The sequence below is a fragment of the Vipera ursinii genome (genome assembly GCF_947247035.1).
Source record: "Vipera ursinii genome assembly, chromosome: 4".
Taxonomy (NCBI): domain Eukaryota; kingdom Metazoa; phylum Chordata; class Lepidosauria; order Squamata; family Viperidae; genus Vipera; species Vipera ursinii.
In genome coordinates, this window is record NC_139514.1 from 14,800,188 (window position 1) to 14,824,830 (window position 24,643).

At 39.3% G+C, this 24,643-nt stretch overlaps 1 protein-coding gene across 1 annotated transcript in view; it reads left to right on the forward strand.

The window, feature by feature from the left end:
* Positions 1 to 24,643, forward strand: part of CNTN5 (contactin 5) — a gene marked incomplete at both ends in the record, with an annotated part of 284,514 nt that overhangs the window by 223,058 nt on the left and 36,813 nt on the right. Inside the window, 3 exons of the mRNA XM_083362597.1 lie at positions 5,821 to 5,979; positions 7,432 to 7,581; positions 21,541 to 21,611. Of these exons, the coding sequence (XP_083218723.1) occupies positions 5,821 to 5,979; positions 7,432 to 7,581; positions 21,541 to 21,611 (380 nt within the window). The remainder of the gene's footprint in view (positions 1 to 5,820; positions 5,980 to 7,431; positions 7,582 to 21,540; positions 21,612 to 24,643) is intronic.

Genomic DNA, 24,643 nt, shown 5'->3' on the forward strand with positions numbered 1-24,643 from the left:
TGTAAACAACAGCATGACAAAGTAGCCACAATGATGAATTGAAATAGCTACAAGAAATAGCAATAGCGCTTAGACCTATATGCCGCTTCAGTGCTTCACAGTACTCTTTAAGCGGTTTACAGAGTCACCATATTGCCCCCCCCCCGCAACAATCTGGGCCCTCATTTTACCGGCTTTGGAAGGATGGAAGGCTGAATCACATTAAGGTTGAACTCCTGGCAGTGGGCAGAGTCAGCCTGCAATACTGCATTCTAACCACTATGCCACCATGCAGTGGGGTCACAAGATATTCCAAGTGATATAAAATATAGACGCTGAAGTGTTCTGGGACTTTAAAATTCAAACAGACAAGCACCTGTCACTTAACACACCAGAAAATGATTGTTAATAAGAAAGACAATAAAATCAGGATAGCAGACTTTGAAAACAGCAGAAGAGAAAGTAGTTGGATAAAAAAAATCACAAAATGCAAAGACTTGCATATAGAAATAGAACAACTTTGACAAAATAAAGCAAAGACAGTAACAACAGTAATAGTGCCTTGGATGCAATCTCAAAACCTCTGGAGCATCACATAAACACCATTGGCGTTGACAAAATCACAGTCAATTGCAAAAGGCAGGTTTACTTGGAACAGCTTACATCCTGCTGTGGTACCTTTAACACCATCAAACAACAGCATTTGCCTATCCCAGGGCTTGGGAAGGACTTGGTAGGTGGATAAAAACGTCAAATCTAGGCTAAACATCTGGTTGGCTGTGTGACCAACACAGATTATAAAAGTGGATCTAAGTTAAGAAATGCCCTGTGGTTTGTCAAATCTAGGCTAAACATCTGGTTGGTTGTGTGACCAACACAGATTATAAAAGTGGATCTAACTTATGCCCTGTGGTTTGTTCCCTTCATCCTCTTCTTGAAAAGTACATACAGTATTCCTCATGCGGAACAGGATCTGCATGAAGGACCTCTCATATTGATTTTACTCTTGCTCAAAGAAAAGCTTCAAATTTTCAGTCCCCTGAAATCATTTGTTAATATAGTTAATAATCTTTCTTTCCAGTTTTGATTAGAGGAGAGCTGTGATTCTTCTATGGATTTCTGCCACACTAGATATCTACATCTTTTTAGACAAATTGAGGATTATCAGTGCTTATCTCTTTTTATAGCCTTTTCAGAAGAGTGACCCAACAGGGATAAGACTTCCACTAAATCTCAAATCTTCTTGAGAATGAATTAGAACATGCAGCTGAGAAAAGCAGGCATAATTTTGGACTTTTTCCCTCATATCTAGTGCTTTTTATAACATTTTGCCTGATAAAGGAGCTTTGGAGAAGTCTAAAGTTTGCAATACATTTTTATGCATTTTGTTGGTTCCTAATAATTTGATATTTTTCATACTAATAATAACTGCAGTGTGCTAGCCTTGTATTACATGCAACATCGTGTTTGCTAATTTCCTGGAGGAAAAGTAGATTTCCCACAGACATTTGACAGAGTAGAAAATATGATTTAGAGGACTTAACAGACCTTTGTTTCAAATACAGCAGGTCTCTACTTTTGTCCTAATGGAGCTCTTTTAAAAGATGTGCAGAACAGTAGGGAGAAATTCTGTGTCTTGTTATTTACTCTGGGCAGGGATCAGAAATCATTTCATTTTCTATTTAAACTCAGCTGTATCCAGCTTTCTATGTAGATACAGTCAAGAACTGGTGAGAACCTTTCTCCATAGGTACAGTAGTGGCCAAAATTGTAGAAAACTTTTGGGAAAAGTATACAGTAGAAATGCCACCTTTGGTTGAGTTTCCACCATCTTTTCTTCTAATTTCTTTATAACTGTGGCCTTGTTCACTTAATAATACTATTTTACGTCACTTTCTGGGCAACCAGTCGACTCTTTGCACCGTTACTTTAATTTTATTACATTTTACAAGCTCACTAAATGAAAGAAAAAAGAAAAACCCAACCAACATGATAGCGATCACATGAGACACTGACAAATGTCCTCCTCTCAGCTTCAATTGTTGTTGTTAGCTGCAAAGTCGTGTCCGACCCATTGTGACCCTATGGACAACGTTCCTCCAGGCCTTCCTGTCCTCTACCATTTTCTGGAGTCCATTTAAGCTCACGCCTACTGCTTCAGTGACTCCATCCAGCCACCTCATTCTCTGTCATCCCCTTCTTCCATTGCCCTCAATCTTTCCCAGCGTTAGGCTCTTCTCCAGTGAGTCCTTTCTTCTCATTAGGTGGCCAAAGTATTTGAGTTTCAACTTCAGGATCTGGCCTTCTAAAGAGCAGTCAGGGTTGATCTCCTCTAGGACTGACCGGTTTGATCACCTTGCAGTCCAAGAGACTCATAGGAGTCTTCTCCAGCACCAGAGTTCAAAGGCCTCAATTCTTTGGCGCTCAGCCTTTTTTATGGTCCAACTTTCACTGCCATGCATTGTAACTGGGAAGACCATAGCCTTGACTATACACACTTTTGTTGGCAGGGTGATGTCTCTGCTTTTTAGTGTGCTGTCTAGATTTGCCATGGCTTTCCTCCCCAGGAGCAAGCGTCTTTTAATTTCTTGGCTGCCGTCCCCATCTGCAGTGATCTTGGAGCCCAGGAAACCCTTTGGAAATGAATAAGAGCAGCCAAGGTGTCCCACTGTCTGCAGATTACAAATGTAAATAAACTCGCACAATATGTATTTTAAACAAATGAAAAAAACATATCGCAGGCCTAAGCAACTGGTCCTTGGCTATGACTCCTTGGCTAATATATATAAAAAAATCTGTATATCTTAGTCAATTAAGTTTTGGATTTTTAGAATGTCATATCACGTGAAGAGTTAATACCACTTTACAATGCCTTGGCAAGGCCACACTTGGAATACTGAATCCAGTATTGGTCACCACGATGTAAAAAAGATGTTGAGACTCTAGAAAGAGTGCAGAGAAGAGCAACAAAGATGATCAGGGGACTGGAGGCCAAAATATATAAGGAACGGTTGCTAGAACTGGGTATGTCTAGTTTAATGAAGAGAAGGATGAGGGGGGACATGATAGCAGTGTTCCAATATCTCAGGGGCTGCCACAAAGAAGAGGGAGTCAAGCTATTCTCCAAAGCGCCCGAAGGCAGGACAAGAAGCAACGGATGGAAACTAGTCAAGGAGAGAAGCAACCTAGAACTAAGGAGGAATTTCCTGACAGTGAGAACAATTAATCAGCGGAACAAGTTGCTTCCAGAAGCGGTGAATGCTCCAACACTGGAAGTTTTTAAGAAGATACTGGACAGCCATTTGTCTGAAATGGTATAGGGTTTCCTGCCTGAGCTGAGGGTTGGACTAGATGACCTCTAAGGTCCGTTCCAACTTTATTTTTATTGTTGTTGTTGTTGCTGCTGCTGCTGCTGTTGCTGCTGCTGTTATCTCATAATTTGAAATGTTTAGTGTGAAGAAGATAGGACTTTTGTCTGCCTGTTGGTCAGCCTGATAATTCTCCAAAAAAATACAGGAGAGGAGATAAGCAGCAGCTCCACATATGGCCACCTTATGCATTCTGAGAAGTCCTCCCTTTCCTCAATCACAAGACCCCAGAGTGGAACTACTTTTAAAGGATTGGGAAAAAAAAATCCTAAAACTATGATTTTCATGTTCTCCTACTGTCGGAGCCCTTTGAGATAAACCAGATCACAAAACAGACACTACATCAACTCCTGGAAGTGTATCTTTTTTAAGGGTGTAACAACAGAATCTTAAAAACTGGCAGAAACTCTCTTACTGCCCTTTTTAACTTAAAGAGAATCAAAGCAAGAGAAATCTTGAGGGTTTTTCCTCGTTCCTCCTGTATATCTGGGCAAAGCTTCTGTTCACATAACATTTGAATTCCTTTTTCAAGGCCGTCTGAAAGTCAACTATACAAGTTGGAACACAATGGTTCCAACAACAACGGTTGGTAACTGACCAAGGAGAGAAGCAACCTGGAATTAAGGAGAAACTTCCTAATAGTGAGGACAAGTAATCAGTGGAACAGCTTTGCCTCCAGAAATTGTGGGTGTTCCATCACTTCGTGTCCACTAAGTTCTCAGGTAGACCAGACAGTAAACATGATCATATCTTTGTAATATTCTAATCATTCTTGATCTTAATGCTCACCCAGGATTCAGTGGCCAAGAGGTTCTTTACAATGTTAGTCTCATACATGGAAAGAAGCCTTTAAGACAGTTCAGTCTCGGGTTAATTTCAGATTGCTTTAAGTCCTCATGCATTATCCTGTTCCTCAAACTTACTTTGTGAATATATTTTCCTACACATTTGAAACCTTTAATTCTGTGAATGGTGTCTTCATTTCAGGAGGCAGGATGGAGGAATAGATATGAACTGCCTTTGTAAGATTTAAAAGATTTTGGAAGATTTTAACAATGCTGGCAGTGAATAGTATCAGAGTGTCTATAAGTACTGAATTTATTTCTTTTTATCTCGCTTTTGTGATTTTTATAAATAACTCAAGGTGGTGAACATATTGAATTCTCTTTCCAAAGAGAATAGTGGCATAAAAATTTTAATAAATAAATAAAATTAACTATGGAGTTTGCTGGGAGGTTTTATACTGTATCAGCCATTTTCTCCAATCCAAATGTTTTCAAAATCAGCCACACAAAATGATGGAGTATTTGTGTCCAGCTCTAATCTTTTTCAAAGCCATATATGACTCACAACACAAAACCCATGACTTTAATACTTGTGTGTGACATCAACACGAAAGCACAAAAAAAGGAGAAAGATATTGTGGCATCACCAGGCACGTGTTGTCATTTTATCACACTTGCAGCTAGCACAGATCCCTACGTATTGTTCTCAAAAGATACATTAAAAAGTACCATTAAATATGAGTTAATATTACTATTATATTTTGCCAATATTTCAAGCCAGTTCTTTATATTTAAAACCATGCTCAGTATAGTAGTAGTATAGGCATATTTTTGCATCCTTACTTTATGGAAATTCTTAGTAACTGTACCATAATAGTAAATGCCAATTTTAGACTAATAATGTCCTGCAGGAGATATTAGACTAACTTTTTTATTTCACTTGCGTTCAACTTTGTTTCCAAGGTATAATTGTGCCTAGTTCTTTTCGGCTATCTCTCCATTTCGTTTTCACAATCTGCTTGGATGAATTATGCTGAAAGATGTTGGCTCAAAAATATCCAGTGACTTTCCTAACTGAGAATGAATTTGAAGCTGAATATTTTCTGGTCCACATCTGGCACCGGAATTGGACAACTTGTCCCTTAAAATATCTGTAAGGCTGCTGGTCACCAAATTATGTTGGTCAGTCTAGATCAGACATGTCAAACGCAAGGCCCGGGGGCCAGATCTGGCCCGCGAAGTGCTTTCATGCGGCCCGCGAAACCATCCTGGAAACAGTGAGGGAACGGCCCCCACTGCCTTGGCCCTGGCCCAGAGACCCTCCTCCTGCCAGAGACCCTCAGATCTGTCCCACTCCTGCCCAGGCCCCCATAGGCACCCTTGATGCGAATGATGTAGAGCTAGCCACGCCCACCCAGTAGGCCATATGCACTCTAGCCACGCCCACCCAGTAGGCCACGCCCACCCTGGCCACACCCACCCGGCCCCCTGAGGGCAACCGCAATGCTGATGCGGCCCTCAATGAAATTGAGTTTGACACCCCTGGATAAATTAACAGACTAGATGAGAGTATTCTTACAAGTATATGTACAGAGCAATAATGGTGAATTAAAATCAGTGCATTCAACCTATCTACCTTCCTTCTTTTCTTTTTCTCCGCCTTTTCTTCCTTGCTTCTCTCCGTCCAGGTCCACCTGGGCCTCCTGGGGTTGTCATTGTTGAAGAAATCACAGAAGTCACCGCAACTCTTTCATGGACTCCTGGAGCAGATAACCACAGTCCTATCACTTCTTACAACCTGCAAGCGCGAAATCCGTTTTCACTTGGCTGGCAGACTGTGAAAACAGGCAAGAGACTTTTATTGTTATTTTGCATCAATCAAGCAGGTTCATTAGATTCATAAATTCAGCAGAAGAGTCCTAATACGAAGAAGCGAAATAGGATCTTTTTTTTCCCCTAGCATCTTTTTCTGTTCAAACCACTGTTTGGGAATTTAGAAATACATGACTTGTCTTCCCTTATTATTTTGTTTTTATTGTTGTTTCTGACCATTGGTGGAAAAAAATCTGTGTTTTCTTTTGTGAGAATCTACACTGAAATGAACTCCAGCGGTCCAAAGCTGGCATATTCTTTTATCCAGATTCTATCAACAACATCACATGGACACAGAAGTATTTGTTGTCTGTGCTTCCATAATTTTTTCTTGCAAAACATGACTATAATGCAGAGGTCCCCAACCTTTTGGGCACCAGGGACCGGTTCCATGGAGAAAGGTTTTTTCATGGATAAGAGAGTGTGTGGTTTTGTGTGCTGCCTGCATCCCATGGGTGGGGCTTTGCTTATTTGTGTGGACCGGTTGCTGGCATGCCATGGCCCAGTACCGGTCCACAGACCTGGGGTTGGGGATCCCTTCTATAATGTATATAGCACCAATCAGAGACCAGCCTTCACTAATTTTCACAAATCAGAAACCAACTTGGCTAAAGGCCAATTAGAACTTAGCTTGAAATACAGAGTAGAGTCAGTCCCTGATTAATTGCCTATGGTCTACAAAGCAGACCACCTTGCTTCTGAACATGCAAGCCATAAACTGTAATCAAAACATCAGGAAATCTGTTTTCTAAACCACAGTCACTAAATCCTGAAGCCCAACACTGCCTAATAGTACTGGCCATGATAGCCTACATCAATATACCATTCCTTTTTTCTGTGTCACTTGAAGTTTCAAACCTGGAAGACTGTTGGTTCTTCTTCTACTACTGGATCCTTTTATCTCCTCTTTGCTTTTCAGGAAGGATATTCAAAAGTCAAGTCTAAGGTTTCCTTATAAGGTTGACCAGAGTGTATGCAGAATACATTTCAGAATAAAATAAGGTGGAGGTACCATTCAGAGATTCTTGTCTGATGCTATGCCACCAAATACACCCACCTACCTTTAAAGCATAAAAGAAAAAAATAGAGAGAAACTAAAAGAGAACTCTGCCCCTAATTTAAATTAAACCTGTATCTTTTTTTCCTTAAAATTTATTACTGAAATAACATTTCATCTCAAAATAGTATTTACATATTTACCTGACCACAATTAAATTGCAAAACCTGCATTGCACCAGTTGAAGAAATGTTAAATCAGTTGGATATTTTATCATGAATCTGAAAAGGCAGATTCATATAGAAATTGGCAAAGGTCAAATTCTTAATTGTGCCACTAATTATGGGTCGTTTCCTCTAGCTTCAGCTTAGCGATTAGAGAGAAACTCTAGATAGCATGCTTTAATGGATTACTTCTTTGTTCTTCTCAGTTCCTGAACACATCGGGGGTGACCTGGAATCTGCAATGGCGTGTGAACTGAACCCTTGGGTAGAATATGAATTTAGAGTTGTAGCAACTAACAAAATTGGAACAGGAGATCCAAGCACACCGTCTAAAGTGATCCGAACCAAAGAAGCAGGTAAGACCATCTTCTAGATACAGCACTTTTAAAATGATTGAGAATTTGGAGATACCTTAAAGCAGGGGTCTTCAAACTTGGCCCTTTTATGACTTGTGGACTTCAACTCCCAGAATTCTGGCTGAGGAATTCTGGGAGTTGAAGTCCACAAGTCATAAAAGGACCAAGTTTGAAGACCCCTGCCTTAAAGAGTAACACACCATCGTGACACAGGTTTTTATGGAAACCTCAGATAGAACCTCAAACATTGGCTAGGGCTGATCAAAGTGGATGTCTGTAGAATCTTAGAGAACAGTGGCCAAATATGCACTGGCATTTGGATGTATTGTAACCCTCTTTTTTATTCACTGAATCTCTGATTTCTTGCTTTTCTATGTTTTTAAACAGCCTTCCCCTAAAGCACCTTTCTGTCTGAAGCAGGCAGTAAAACATCTTTTCCACTTAAACACTCTTTGGCTTTCATCTGTCCTCATTCCTATAGAATAACATACAGTATTTCTATTTAGATATTTAGGCCATCAAATCTAAGCTTTGTTCAGTCCAAAGATCCAAGTTAAATCATGTTCAGCAGATGAAATCATAAATTTTTGGTTGTAGAGGCAAAATGCTTTTACTGTTAGATATCTTTTTCCCAACAACCAATTTGAATCTGTCTTCCTTTTATCTTAAGTCCATTATTCCATGTCCTGGAATGATAGAACACAACTTAACCTTATCCTGTCTGATGTCCTTTTAAGTAGTATCATAACTAATAATCTCTTCTGGTTCCTTTAATCTCTCATCATGTTTTCTATTCCCCTGTTATGATCCTTGTCTGAATCTATTTGTCTGAATGCTTCTTTAAATTCCTTGCTTTGAATTAAGCACAATAAATCAAGGTGGAATGGATCATTCTCCAGACAGACCTGAAAAGCATTATGGAACTCTTCCAAAACTTGATTCTAGCATTAGTGACCCCCTCAGTAACATCTTGTTACTTTAGTTGTTTTTTTTATGTTTTATTAAAGATTGCTTTGCTCCTAGTCAGGTTTGCACCTGGCAAATTAATATGCAATATTATCCTGGCTCTCTTGTTTATTATTGTGACTTATTAACAAGGTTTTAATCACCGAGGGCTGGTTTTCATGATATGCCTGCTATGTAAAAATCACACAAAATATTTTATTGTGTGTGTATGTTTTCTGGTCTAAAATTGCCCCAGCTTGTTGTATTTTTCAGAGCTACGTTGTTTTAAAATAACATATTATTTTCATTACTGGTCCATTCAATTCATAATTTTACTCTTGCATTGTTTATCATGTTGTTTTTGTAATTTGGACTCAGAGTCTTTATAGAGGTTTAGAAACATACATACTAAAAAATCCTGAGCTATTCTATTTTCTCAGTATCTCTGTGAGATAGCTCACTATGACAAGTACTAAACATATTCTAACCTCTCAAGATTCTTCTGAAAATATGTGTAGAATCGAAGTGTTCACCAGGACAGAGAAAATTTCATGTTTCTTTTCCACTTGTCTATCTCATTCTCTTATTTTGAGTGTTGGGTGTTTGTGTCATCTGCACATTTGACACAATGCATGGGTGATATAAAAACCCAGAGTGTTTCTATTCTCCCACTATGTTGTGTTTGGTGTGTGTGTGTGTGTGGTGGTGGTGGTGGTGGTTTCCTGTGTGTTGAAAAGCATAAGAAAGACTACTGGGTCAAGTAACTAGAAGAGAAAATGGGGTTTAGACTAAATCACTGCTCAACTGTGTTGTCCCACCAGAATTCATTTTCCCCCACAGCCACTCAGCAAATCTATCTGAGAGTTAACAGAAGGAAATTGAGATTTAGCTTAATCTTCCTTTTCCCAGCTTCTCTCATTCCTTCAAATTTGCTCCATTGCAGCTAAGGTTTCAGAAAGTTGTCCTACAAAAAGACATACAGAGTTCTCTACCAATTTGCATAATTCGTTTCCAACATTTCGATGGGTTGGAAAGAACAATAAAGAATCTGGTAAAAAATGAAAAGCTAAAACTAAAAAAAGGAAGAATAAAAGAAAAGGAAAGCTGGCGAATAGGCAGGGTCAAGGTATTTAAACTTTCCCCAATCTATAATCATTAACCATGCCAGCTAGTGCAGATACGTAGAAAATAACAGCACTACATTTTGGAATTACTGAAATAGAACTATCACAGTAGTTGTGCTATTGTATGATCAGCTGGAAAAGCCAGAAAGCTGATAGAAGAATCCAAAAAAAAATCAGTCTACATAATTTACATGTTTGAATTGACAACTGAAGACTTCTATTTATCTTTCAAACAACATAATATAAGTATGATAAGCTCTTCAGTGGGACTGTTCATTTATTCTTTAATTTTTAAAAGAGACAACTGCAGTGGAAAATTGTCTGAGGCAAGCAGGTAATAAAATAGAATGAATTTTAATGAATCCACAGTTTCATAAGGGGAGAATGGCACTGACCCTAATTTTTTTTGGCAATTTGTCCACACAAAAAACAACAACAACCAGCTTGTATTTGTTTTCACCCCTCAGTTGGCAGGCATACATGCTGTAAGCGCTCTAAATACGTAATTGCTTTAGACCTTAATGTGTGTTTTGGAGCATGGTAGCTTATAGTCTGTATAAATGACAATAAATTGAGTCGCCCAATTTGTTGAAATCCATTGAAGTAAGTGGCAGATTTGTGAAGTTTGTCTTTGAACATGTTTCTTGCTGACAGCCTGGTTAACCACTGCTTCATGTTCAGGGTCAGCTTCATTTTTATGCTAGCTTTTTAAGTATCCAGATTGATGGATTCTCAATCTTTTGAGGGTTGTTTTTTAATGGAACACAGTAAATGAATGCCTTTTTAACTTTCACTGTTTATTGTTGTTCTGAATTCATAATTGCATGCCATTTCAAAACTTGTTTTTTTTCTCTTTTGTAACAAAATCTGTCATTCTCACGGTATTCGTGGAAAAACCTCTCACATACACACGGAATACTTGGATGAATTCACCTGGATGATCTGACTTAAATGGCTTGAAGAAACTGCCAAAATTAAGAGCTTTCAGTAGAATGTGAGGGCAATCTGCATCTATTTCAACAGGGTCTTATAAGATGAAAGAATGCCGTAAGATTGGCAAAGTCACTCGTTGTAAGATAAGCGGCTATACAAACTGAATAAAGAAATAGATAAAATTACATTTAAGACTTTCCAGAAAGCAATGTGGATAAGTAAAGAATTAAACAATGATTGGTTATCCATTTTTGGAAATATAAAATCCACTTTTCAATCAGCATCTCTCCGTTAATTGGCAAACAAAGAGTTCCCTTCACAGATCGAGGACAAAAGATTGACAGTCTTGGTTTGTTTATTTATATTTATTTATTAGATTTTTTTAAAATCCTGTCTTTATTATTTTCTAAGTAACTGAAGGTAGCAAGCATGCATAATACTCCTTTCTCCTCCTGTTTCCCACATGAACCCTATGAGGTGGTTTGGGCTGAGACAGAATGACTGGTCCAAATCCACCCAGTTGGCTTTCATAGATAAGGAGGGACTAGAACTCACAGTTCCCTGGTTTTTAGGCCAGCATCATAAACACTAACCATGTAGGTGCTCAATTATTAGACCAACCACTACAACAAACTGGCTCTCAATTATTAACTAAGTGGGAGGTAATTTTAGGAGATGTTTTAAGTAAAAAAAAAAGTCCTTAGAAGCCAGTTTGAATAGGATAAGTTAAAGCAACACAGATTCACATATTCACAATTTTGGTTCATAGATCATGCTTATACAAAAGGGGTGGTGCGTTATGTATGTAGAGAGAAAAAGAGAAAGATCAAGTGAGGGAGAGCTATGTTTAAAATTATTAATTAAAAGCAAACTGTTAGATGTTGCTGTTTTGTTATGTTCAGTGACGCTTATGATGCTAGCCTAAAAACCAGGGGACTATTCAATGACCATTTTATCAAACTGAGTCACTATTTTAAGCACAGGCAGTTTTATACTAAAACATATAGAGGATGGTTCCTGGAATTGGGTAAGTTTAATGAAAAAAAGGACTAGGGGGTGACACGATAGCAATATTCCAATATCTCAGGGGCTGCCACAAAGAAGAGGGAGTCAAGCTATTCTCTAAATCACCTGAAGGCAGGACAAGAAGCAACGGATAGAAACTAATCAAAGAGAGAAGCAACCTAGAACTAAGGAGAAATTTCCTGAAAGTTAGAACAATTAATCAGTGGAACAACCTGCCTCCAGAAGCTGTGAATGCTCCAACATTGGAAGTTTTTAAGAAGAGACTGGACAGCCACTTGTCTGACTTCCTGCCTCAGCAGGGGGTTGGACTAGAAGACCTCCAAGGTCCCTTTCAATTCTGTTATTCTATTATACTTGTCATTCTCCTAGTGCTTCATATTTGCTGGTGTACCAATTGCAAAACAGGGAATACGGTACATGAATTTTAACACAGAAGGCATTCCATTGAAGCAGCTGTCCATTTGTGGCCTTGGGGCATGGCATCAATTACATTATCTATTCATGGAGAAGTAACATTCAGAATTGAGTAGGATCACAGTTTGCCCTGCTAATCATGCATGCACACCAGATTCCTTGAGCTAATAAGATGGTGACATTTATCAATAACAGCGTGTGTCCAAGAATTAAGGAGGGCAAAGAGAAGGGTGGACTCAGAATTGAATCTTCTAAAGAATAAAACAATGAATAATGCAATGTTTCAAATTAGCATTTTTTTAATCTGATCGGAAATAGTTTCCATTTTTCCACAGATTTTAATTAATAAGCAGGGCTGCAAAAGTCATATTGCTATAAGCTAGCTACAACATTTTTGAACTGGGACTGAATTCTTATCTCTCCATTTTTTTCAGACTACCGTATTTATGAAAGAGTTAACTAACACTTATTTTAGGACCTACTGCACACTTCCAAATTCATAGGGAGGAAAAAAGACATGCTATATAGCTCAGTGATAGCAACATATCTCTGTGTCAAAAACCAATCTCTGGCATTCAGAATATAAATTTCTAGAAAATTTCTGTATACTGTACATCACACTTGTCAACCTCGTAGTGTAATAGTATGTGGGAATGACCTTGGGGAAAGGAAGGGAAGAATTGTTGCCCAGGGCATGATCAGATAAGAGTGGGAGGAGCCAGCAAGTGCTTAACAGTTAGAGAACAAGATTTAGGGAAGACCCAGACTAATTGTAAAAAAAGATGGCAGGAGTTTTATACTTTCAGACTGGCAAGATTCTATTAATGTGGCCTTACAATCAAGTAGAATTAGCCCAGCTGGCGTTTTCTGGTTTACTTGAGAGGGCTGTCATCAGTCTTGCGAATCTAAAAGTGCAAAGTCTTCTCCCATCTGTTTTCTAGTTTGGATAGTGGGTGACTGCCACCAAATGAAGGGAATAAAAAGTACAGTAGTGGCCAACATTGTGGAAATTTAATTTAACTTAATTTAATTATGGGACTTATATGCCGCCCTATCTCCCAAAGGACTCAGGGCAGCTAACAACAATAAAAACAACAATAAAAACAATAAATAAAAATATTAAAAGAAATTAAATTTGCAAAGCCCCACTAAAAACTAGTAAAAATTAAAAACATAATTAAAACCCCCAACGTCAGTCCAGGTCAGCCAGTTGGAAAAGGTATGTCTTTAGGTCGCGACGAAAGGACCGGAGATCTGGGGCCATCCAAAGTTCTTGGGGGAGCTGATTCCAGAGGGCAGGTGCCCCGACAGAGAAGGCCCTCCACCTGGGGGTCGCCAGCCGATATTGTCTGGCCGACAGCACCCTGAGGAGACCCTCTCTGTGTGAGCGCACAGGGCGATGGGAAGTCGTTCCTAGCAGCAGACGGTCCTGCAAATATCCCAGACCTAAGTCATGTAGGGCTTTATAAGTAAGAACCAGCACCTTGAACCTTTTGGGAAAAGTGTACATTTGAGGTTTGATGGCTAATAACACCACTTTTTTTGGAGTAGTACCATAAACATATATATCAATGGAAAGATAATTTAATCAAGAATGTAATGCAACAAAGTTTGTTCAATTATCTGTATTCTATGAAAAGTTGTAGCCAAATAACCAGAAAAAGGAAGCACAACTTACTTAGGTTGATATCAGGTAGCTTTCCTTCATCTTGGTGGAGCAGTGGGCTAATGCCTCCTTAAGTAACACCAGCTGCCTGCAATTAGTGCAGGTTCACATCCCACCAGGCTCAAGGTTGACTCAGCCTTCCATCCTTCCGAGTTAGGTAAAATGAGGACCCAGATTGTTGGGGGCAATAAGCTGACTTTGTAAAAATGCCGCTTGGGGGTCCCCGATAGCCCTAATAAGCAGGCATATGCATAGAATGAAGGCTATTGCTAAGCACATTGATTTATGCTTTAAATTGTAAGCCGCCCTGAGTCTTCGGAGAAGGGCGGGATATAAATAGGAATAAAAAAAAATCTGATTGTAGCCAATGAGCATGAGTGTTTTAGAGAGTCAATCAGGTGTCATCTTGTTTTGGCAACAAGCCAATCAGATCACAGTAGGATTCAGCTATTGAAGTCATGTATTGAAGCTGAGAGGAGGATATTTGTCAGTGTCTTATGTGATCGCTATCAAGTTTGTTGGGTTTTTTTGTGTTCTTTCATTTAGTGAACTTGTAAAATGTACTAAAAATAAAGTAATGGTGCAAAGAGTTGACTGGTTGCCCAGAAAGCAATGTAAATAGTACTATTAAGTGAACAAGGCTAGAGAAATTAAAAGAAAAATTGGTGGAAACTTAACCAAAGGTGGCATTTCTAAGTTTTTGAAGAGGTATAAGGAGACTCAGTCACTACAAAACCACACTGGTAAAGGCAGGAAAAGATGCACAACAGCAAGTGATGATAGAAAAATTAAGAGACTGTGCCTATGTGACAGAAGAAAAACATCTGGGTGTATACAAGATGAAACGGCGCAATGCAATGTGAAGTTGAGTGCAAGGACTGTTCAGCGCAAACTGCAGGAATTTGGCCTAAAATCTAGAATTCCATGAAAAAGCCATTTTTATCTCTCAAACAAAGGTTGAAAAGACTAAACTGGGCTGAAACCCATGTTACCTGGACAGAGGAACAATGGGACAGTGTTATTTGGTGTGATGAGACCAAGATCTCCCTGTAGTGATGGCATAAAATACATAAGGAGAAGAATCGGAGAAGATTTGCATCCTGATTGCATTACATGTACCGTGAAACACCCAGTCAGTGTTATGATCTGGGGTTGTATGACATCAAAAGGTGTGGGCAGAATTTGTGTGATTAATGGGAATATAAATGGCCAAAAATACATTAATGAAATACTTGAGCCCAAACTGAAGCCTTCCACACATGATCTTTTCCAAGACAATAAAGCATTTATATTTCAACAGGACTCAGCTCCATGTCATGTTGCTGCTGTATGCAAAAAGTGGTTTCAAGATAATCATATTCCACTGCTGGAATGGCCTGGGAATAGCCCAGACCTTAACCCAATTGAAAATCTACGGAACTGACTAAAGAAACTTGTTAGTCAAAAGCGACCCAGCAATAAAACCCAGTGAATAGAAGCAATCATTCAATCTTGGTTTCACATTATAACAGCTGCAGAACTAAAGGACTTGGTTTACTCCATGGGAAGACATTGTAAGGCCGTAATTCATGCTAAAGGTTACCCAACTACGTATTAACAGACACAGTGATAATTTTTGTACATCTCTTTTTTTTCTACGCGTTTCACTTTTCTTCTTTATAACTGCTATTCTAATAGCAAATCCTTCATAAAAGTTAATGCATTACATTCTTGATTAAATCATCTTTCCATTAATATATAATTTTATGGTACTACTCCACCCCAAAAAAGTGGTGTTATTAGCCATCAAACCTCAAATGTACACTTTTCCCAAAAGGTTTCCACAATTTTGGCCACTACTGTATATTGGGCATGAGGATAAAGTATCTGAAAATTGAGATCCTAGAGTTTCAATTATTATTGGATTGTATTACATGAAATTATTTCTGTAGCTAGGACAACTTATTTTGGGGGTGCTCTTACAAAATAATTGTCTGGAATGTTCATTTACTAAAACACCAACTGCTGAGTTCTTCCTTCATTCCCCCACCCCACCCCCTTGCCTGTTTCAAGGTCTTTTTGCTCAGTACAGTTACTATATGTGGGCTGGGGAAAAAAACAAGACAACTGCTTGATGGCAGCAAAGCAATAAAGAAATCTCTGCTTTTTTGCAGAGGACATTCTACTTGCCAGCCTTCCTGATAAATCACAGATCTGTAGCTTCTCTCCTTTTCATTTTCTAAGGCATATTGTAAATAATGGAGATAAAAGCTATTTATTCACTCTACTTTGCTGCATGCCAGCATCCCATTTAATGTCAGCTTTCAATGTGACTAATTCGATCCAATTGCATTTAATATAAAGTTAAATGAACTCAAGTCACATTGGCAGGGAGCCTGGCAAATAGCAAGAGTGCTATCAGTTGATCCCTGAGTTCTTTGAAACACAGGTTGTCACTGTATTACAGCAGTCATGGGGGGGGGGGGAGAGAAGCCTACCCAAAGGTTGCATTTTAAATAACCTGTGCTAAAATTTCTCCTTACTTGAAGACAAAGTCCCAAATAGGCATCTGGTGTATGAAATTACAGTCATAGTAACTTTTCCCTTTTTTTGTAAATGTGTGAAATACACTGAAACAATTGTTTTAGGAGAGCTGACACATTTTTCAGAGCTATTTCCAATAGAGATGGGTATGAAATATGTTCCTAGGAGGATTTGAACTTAAGGCTTGTCTTGAAAAACCTTGAAAAATGTATGAACAATATACACTTATTTATTCTAGTTACAGCCATACAATAGAAAGGTTTCTCAAATGCCTGGCAAACTTAATTTTAAATTGTGATCTTACATTATAAAGGGATGAGGCTTTAACAGTATGTAGTACTTAACATTCTATATAAACAATAGCTTTGCTCATACATTATTACTAAGCCACAGTTCGCTTAAGTCTGGTTTATTGAATAAAGTGTAACTGACTAGAATGTCAAAACACATTAAGCCATAAGACTTAGTTTATAAACCAAATGGCATAGTTCAAAGTAAAATAAACACATTATGGTTTGGCTTATACACAGAGAATGAATGAGTGAAGGGCAGGACCCGTGTTTTTCGTGCAGATAATTTCAAGGAGAATCTTGGCCTCACCAGAGAAAGTCGAGAAAGATGCCCACCCCAAACCTTGAAAACCTGCTGCCAATCAGTGTCAAGAGAGACCAATTCAAATGCATTGGATCAATATAATAGCAGTGTTCAGACATGACAACAGTGTTCCAATTATTTGAGGGGCTGCCATGAAGACGAGGGGGTCAACCTATTCTCCAAAGCACCTGAAGGCAGGACAAGAAGCAATGGATGGAAAAAGAAAGCCAATCAACTCAAAGAGAGAGCCAACCTAGAAATAAGGAGAAATTAATCAATGGAATGGCTTTCCTCAGAAATTGTGATGCTCCATCACTGCCGGGTTTTAAGAAAGAGACTGGACAACCATTTGTCTGAAATGGTATAGGCTTTCCTGCTTGAGCAGTAGGTTGAACTAGAAGACCTCCAAGGTTCTTCCAACTCTGTTATTCTGTTGAACACAGTCTCCTATGCCCCTAAGTTTTCCTTCTATGAACACAGATGGCTGATCCCTGATGCTACTGGAAATATCCCTTAAATTGGATGCAAAAAGGATTTTGTTTCTTTGTGAATGCTGGGTGAATTCACAACACAGTTGCCTTTTGGCTTCCTCCTTCACCATCATTCCATTTCCCTTGCTACTTTCATTCTCTTTTTCGGTGTCAAAGGTGTTTAGTTGTGCTGTCCTTTCTCCCTCAGTTAGCCTCACCTCTTACTTCAGGAACTTGTCTAATCTCAGACACGATGAAAACCACATTGACAATTAAGGACAAAAATACCTCCAAGCTATCCAATTGCCAAGAGTCAGACTAAAGGACAGCAGGGGAAAGGTGAGGGAGGCCAAAGTGACTTGACCAAAGCCACAAGGGTGCCCCTAGCAAAATAGCATCAGGGATACGTATCTTCTGAGACAATGTTTTACATGTCACAATATGGGATAAGATTAATGCTGTCAAGTTATTAAAGTTGCATGTAGCTGGAGATGAAGACAGAGAGAGGGGAGGAAAGCAATATTTCAAATTCTAATGCATCACAAAGGCCTGCTGTATTTAATATCTCTACTGGAGCCAGTTTGATGAAGTGATTAAAGGAGATGACTTAGAAGTTGCTCAAGAGGCCGAGAGGTCTGGTCCTGCCTTAGGTATGAGAGCCAGCTGGGTGACCTTGGGCCTCCAAGTCCCTCTCAGCCTTAGGAAGAAGAAGGCAATGGCAAAGCACTTCTGAAAAATGCAGCTTCCAGAAGTCAAGATGGATTCTAAGGCACACAAAACACAATATCCTGAAGATATCGTGGATGCATCAAGAGCAATAGCCACAGCTGTTTGAGAGAGTTTTCTCGTTCATCCTACATAGTAGGGGAAAATAATATATATCCTTCGCTGCAGGTATAGTGCCTGAAATATAAATTTGGGGAAGATATCATAATGACCTTCCACCAGTCACATCTGCTCCTTCCTCCCCACAGACACATGTCCAGTAGATGTCCAATACAAACAATAATAATGAAAATATAACACAACAATCTTGATTTTTCAATCTTGCATCCTGATGTTTCCTTCTCTCTCAACCTCGATGTCTACGTGGCTTAGTTTTGTGATTGCTATTGAACATTGGCAATTGTGTCTAAATCTTCAGGGGTTCGTTCCTGGTGGTTACACTGGGTTTATAGATAGTCCTTGTCTTAAAACCACAATTGAGCCCAAACCTTCCATTCAGTTGTAAACTGAGTTTTGTCTCATCTTGTAACCTTTCTTGCCACAGTTGTTAAGTGAATCGCTGCAGTTGTTAAATTAATAACATGGTTGCTAAGTGAACCTGGCCATCACAATTGACTTTGATTTTCAGAAGGTCACAAAAGGGGATCACATGACTCCAGGACACTGCAGCCATCATAAATGTGAGTCAGCTGTGAAGCATCCAAATGTAAATCACATGACTATGGGGATGCTGCTATGGTCATTTAGTGTGAAAAACGGTCATAAGCCACTTTATTCAGTGTGGTTGTAACTTGGAACAGTTACTAAATGAACTGTTATAAGTAAAGGACTACCTGTACCTAAGTAGTAGAATTAACTGTTTTCCCTCCTAAAATCTAGCTCAGAGGTCCCCAACCTTTTGGGCACCAGGAACCAGTTATGTGGAGAGAGGATTTTCCATGGACTGGAGGGGGCGTGGTTTTGTGTGCTGCTTGCATCCCGCGGATGGGGCTTTGCTTGTTTGCGCGGCCCGGTTACTGGCATTCCATGGCCCGGTACCAGCCCATGGACTGGGCGTTGGGGACACCTGATCTAGCTTATATGTATTCTCCTTTACATCCGGCTCTCTCCTTAACAAGTCAATAGCTTTCCCAGAAGTTGATGCCATTCTGCCTTAAAGCACCCTGCAGAGATCCTCAGATATCAGGAGGCCAAAAAGCTGTCTTTATGCTGATTGACTAAATGTAGACTGACCTAACAATAGATACCAGATATATTTTAATAGGTGGTCTAAACGCATGTGTTGTTGTTGTTGTTTTTTTGTTTTGTTTTTTTTACCCAACCTAATCACATTACTGGCTCCTATTCAGTTTGCAATCACTACTTTACTGGGAAATTTTGCACAAATAACATTAGCAAGCTGAGTACCCCGAATCTTACAAAAGCCAGGGCATTGGCTTTTGTTTCCTATGTGAAGAGTTTTGCACTTGTTCAGTCTTACATTTCACTCTGTTATTTTCAGACCATTTCTCCAATCTATCAAGATCATTTTAAATGTTATTTCTTTCATTTTGGATATTAATTAGCAAGTCCTCTTCTTTTGAGTCATCTAGAGATTCACTCTTGACAAATAACATGTTGCCTGCTGGTACTTCCTGCATTGGTTTTAAAGTGTCTGCAGATTAATCAGCCTTAGAATCTTCCCAGGTATCCATGTTTTTCTGCTTTTTGGAAAAAAAAAGGATAATATTTACTCTTCTCCTATTGTGTATTATTTCATAAATTTCACAAGATTTCAAAAAAAAAAAAAAGGTTACACAGCTCCATCAGGCAGCATCTATTAGCATTAAGCAGCTATTATTTAAGTCATTTTCTTTGTTTATTTGATACGTACCCCAAACCTTTTCTTATAATTCTTTAGTAGCCGCAGTTCATTGTGAGACTTCATTTGCTTAAAGTCCAGGAGGTTAACTTTTATATTTGAAATCTTCCTTTGTGATCTATCCTTCTTCTCATGTCTTGTATGCATTCTTTTTTTGTTTGTTTGTTTCAGATATTTACTAGGCTTTTTTGAGAGGGGGAGTGGGGAACAGGAGGGTAGCCACATTGGTGTCTTCTGTTTCTTTATTCATGTCAGAAGCATCTTCAACGAATAGACACATAGCTTCCACAGTGAGCGAGTGAAATAAGTATAAAATAGGTCATAGAAATATAGTGTGTGTAAAAAAAATTTTTTTTAAGTCTGTAAAAGTTTTCTTCTTTCCTCTGTCAGAATTGTTGCAATTGTTATGGTTTTAGTATCTCCGTTTCCCGTTAGGCCCTTCTCCTGGATACCTATTTATCACTGTTTGAAGATATCAAAATAAACATTTGGAAGTCCAAAGTGTAATGGAAATGCAGCCCTCATTGTATGAATCAGTCTATCCCATTAAGGCAGGGGTTCCCAACCAGTGGGGCTCGCACCCCCTGGGGGTGCGAGATGATATTCCAGGGGGTGCGAAAACTTGGGTTTTCAAAATTATAGTTGTTGTTGTTGTTGTTAGCTGCGAAGTTGTGTCCGACCCATCGCGACCCTATGGACAACATTCCTCCAGGCCTTCCTGTCCTCTACCATCTTCTGGAGTCAATCTAAGCTCACGCCTACTGCTTCAGTGACTCCATCCAGCCACCTCATTCTCTGTCGTCCCCTTCTTCTATTGCCCTCGATCTTTCCCAGCATTAGGCTCTTCTCCAGTGAGTCCTTCCTTCTCATTAGGTGGCCAAAGTATTTGAGTTTTAGCTTCAGGATCTGGCCTTCTAAAGAGCAGTCAGGGTTGATCTCCTCTAGGACTGACCGGTTTGAATGCCTTGCAATCCAAGGGACTCGCAGTCTTCTCCAGCACCATAGTTCAAAGGCTTCAATTCTTTGGCGCTCAGCCTTTCTTATGGTCCAACTTTCACAGCCATACATTGCAACTGGGAAGACCATAGACTTGACTATACGCACTTTTGTTGACAGGGTGATGTCTCTGCTTTTTAGTGTGCTGTCTAGATTTGCCATGGCTTTCCTTCCGAGGAGCAAGAGTCTTTTAATTTCTTGGCTACAGTCCCCATCTGCAGTGATCTTGGAGCCTAGGAAAATATAATTCATTGCCGTTATTTCAAACTTTTGTAAGGGGTGCGAGAATATATCAGAAGCGTTCTAGGGGTGTGGGGTATAGGAAAGGTTGGGGGCCACTGCATTAAATCATAGTGCTATTTGCTTGTGAATGCAACCTAATGTTACTCCTATGAAAAGTCACAGAAAGACCTTTCTTAAGGAAATGGAGAAGTTTTGTGAAATGTCCTGACATTTGAATCACTCCAGGAATAGAATAAATTGCTATGGGGGAGGTAGGTGGAGAGGTGGTGGTGGATTTTTTTGCAATAAACAATTGTAAAAAATTGTAAAAAAAAAGCAATTATTTTGGTCTCCTTCTTGAGCAGGAGGTTGGACTAGAAGACCCCCAAGGTCCCTTCCAGCCCTATTGTTTTATGTTCTGATTGGTTTTCTTTTTCTAATTATTCTTTCTGTCCACAGTTCCTAAGACGGCTCCTGCTAATGTAAGTGGCAGAAGTGGAAGACGGCATGAATTAGTAATAGCCTGGGAGGTAACAAACCTTTTTGATTAAATTATTTCTTTCATGTTGACTTCTTTTCAGGGCAAGCTTGACATTGTAGGTCAACACTGAAATTTCCCCATAGTAAAGCTTGTCAGTGTAGGTACACAGAAGAGCATGTATTCAATGTCAGTTAAAATCTCCCTTCAGGTCTTAATTTATTGTATACAACAACAACAAAAAAAACCCCTACAAGAAATTGAGATTACCTGATGTTTGCAATGTTCCCATTTTAAATATATTTTTATTTCCATTTTGTTGAGACCTTAATCCAGAGGTCCCCAATCTTTTGGGCACCAGGGACCAGTTACGTGGAGAGAGGTTTTTCCACAGATCGGAGGGTGCGTGGTTTTGTGTGCTGCCTCCATCCCACGGATGGGGCTTTGCTTGTTTGTGCAGACTGGTTTCTGGTATGCCACGGACCGGTATTGGTCCATGGACTGGGGGTTGGGGACCCCTGCCTTAATCTGTACTTCAGATCCCTATGGACCATACTCAGTTCCACATATTTAATAATGGGCCTGGGATATTTAAAATACTGAAGAGTCCAGTAATATGCTCAGACAACTAGAAGTAGTTCTCAAGTTATAACTACAACGGAACCCAAAATTTCTGATGCTATGGCAGTTGTTAAGTGAGTTTTGCCCCATTTATGACCTTTCCTGCTATAATTATTTAGTAAATATGGCTCTCCTGTTGACTCTGCTTGTCAGAGGTTGCAAAAGATTATCACCTGCTCCCTGGACATTGCAACCATCATAAATATCTGCCAAATGTCCAAATTTTGATCACATAACCATGAGGAGGCTGCAACAGTCATGTGTGAAAATGGCGATAAGTCATTACTTTTGGTACTGTTGTGACTTGAATGGGCACTAAATAAATGGCTATAAGTCAAGGGCTACCTGTAGTGCCTTATTCTTGGCCACTATCTGTTAGTAATAGCAATAATTGTGTCTTAGTAACTCAATTTACTAAATAATGTGGCATAATAAAAAGTAGTAATTGATTTTATTAACCCCGGCTCCAGATGGAGTTAAACAATAGCTGTTATGACCCAGGTTGACTAGGCAGATACAGGCTTCAATAAAGTCTTTTATTGCTCTGCTATCCTATAATAAATGGTCCCACAAGGGCCCAGTAAAATACCACCCCAAATATTCCTGAAGGCAGCCACTCACAGTCAGTGCAACACAGTCCCAAAATTAAAGTTAATATTCACCAGAGTCAATTTATAAGGCAAGAAGTCCTTACTCCAAAAACAAGGTGCAAAGTCCACGAGGCAAGGCCTTAAGTCATAAACAAGTTTCCAAATCCACAAGGTAAGGTTGAGAGGCCACATGATCCAAAGCAGAATTTTTCCAAGACTGGGGAAGTGCATGCTGAAGCAAAACAATTGTACCCTCCCCTGGCCTCTGATTAAATTAGCTTAAGCCAGGCATTCCTTGTGAGGTAGGGTGGGGCTGCCTCCTCATTAGCAGCCTGACAGACCTCCTTTGAGCTTCCTTCCATTCCACCGGCCATGCCCTCGAATTGAGTGGGGAAGGCAGCTGATCCTCATCAGAGGGTATCTGTTGGCTCTTATCACCACTGCCTGTCTACGGCTGATCCTCCCCCCTGTGTTTGTGAGGGCAGGCAACTCCCCATCCAGTCAACCACTTCCCCCAATGGTGGGGGGGCCTGAGACAGCATTGTCCTTAGCCCATGGACTCCATTCCAGAGGAGATCTGCTATCCCCGGCGGATGGTCCTGGTTCCAACTGCTTTTCCTCCTCTGAATTGGGATCTGATGGGGCCATGACAATAGCACAGGAGCCAAGGAGAGGGACGAGAGGGCAATACATCATAGTATCACAATGCAAACTCCACCCCTTATGTACACTGCATCACACATACAACCTGATGGGAGTTTGTTCACCATTTTTCATCATTTGATGGATAAGGATTGGTAGCCACTAGAGATTGTCCCAGGTTCATAGAAGAAACTGCCACTTTAATTTCCAGCAATAGTACATCATGCATGTTGGACACTATGAGAAATTAAAAGAGTGACTCCTGGACTCCTAGACTTAGAGATAAAAGAGAACAAGAAAAAATTAGGGGGGGAAAAGCAAGTCAGAAAAGCAATTCAAAGGGATCATTTTTGAAAGATGTGAATTAAGGATTAATTTAATGACCCCAAAGCAAGGAGATGATTTAACTGTCTTAAATGAAGGACCAATGGCATTTTCAAGGTTACTCGGATCTCTTCCACCTTTTAAGTTGTGTTTTTTTATCTAGGATTAAAACATTGATGGCATTCCCTTTTAAGTTAATAAGAACATTTTTGCTTTCTTTTCCTTTCCTTAGTTTTTTTTTCCTTTCAGACCGTCACACTGTGAATGTAAAAAGAACCATTAATTTAACCTCCCAATTATTTAGATTACTTGAGATTGGCTCTGTTTGGTTTTAATGCTGGTTTCTCCCCCCCCAAAAAATTGTTGTTTATTGTTCCTTATACGGTAAAAAATTACTTGTTAGATGTTCTAGTGATGTAAAATAGACCTTTATTTAAGCCAAGTTCAGGCGTATTAATTTCAATGGGATTTATTTATATAACTAATTCAGTAGGAATGCTTTCTGTGAATGCTATAAGTAGTTTGTAAAGAAGACAGTAAAATTATAAATTATATTTATAAAATTATATTAAATACATGCATTCACAGAGTGCAAATACATTCCAGTTTGTATTCTGACACATATAATATCATTTTATTAAAATCTTGCAACCTCTTCTATGTTTTCGAGATTTCCAGCTGGCAAACATAAAAGAGATTTGACAGCTAAGGAGTCGTGAATTTTTTTCCTTCCTTCCTTCCTTCCTTCCTTCCTTCCTTCCTTCCTTTCCTTTCTTCCTTCCTTATTTACTTACTTTTTTGTCTCTCCCCCTTTCCCTTCTTTCTTTCTTTCTTTCTTTCTTTCTTTCTTTCTTTCTTTCTTTTTCTTTCTTTTTTCTTTCTTTCTCTCTCTTTTTGTTTCTTTCTC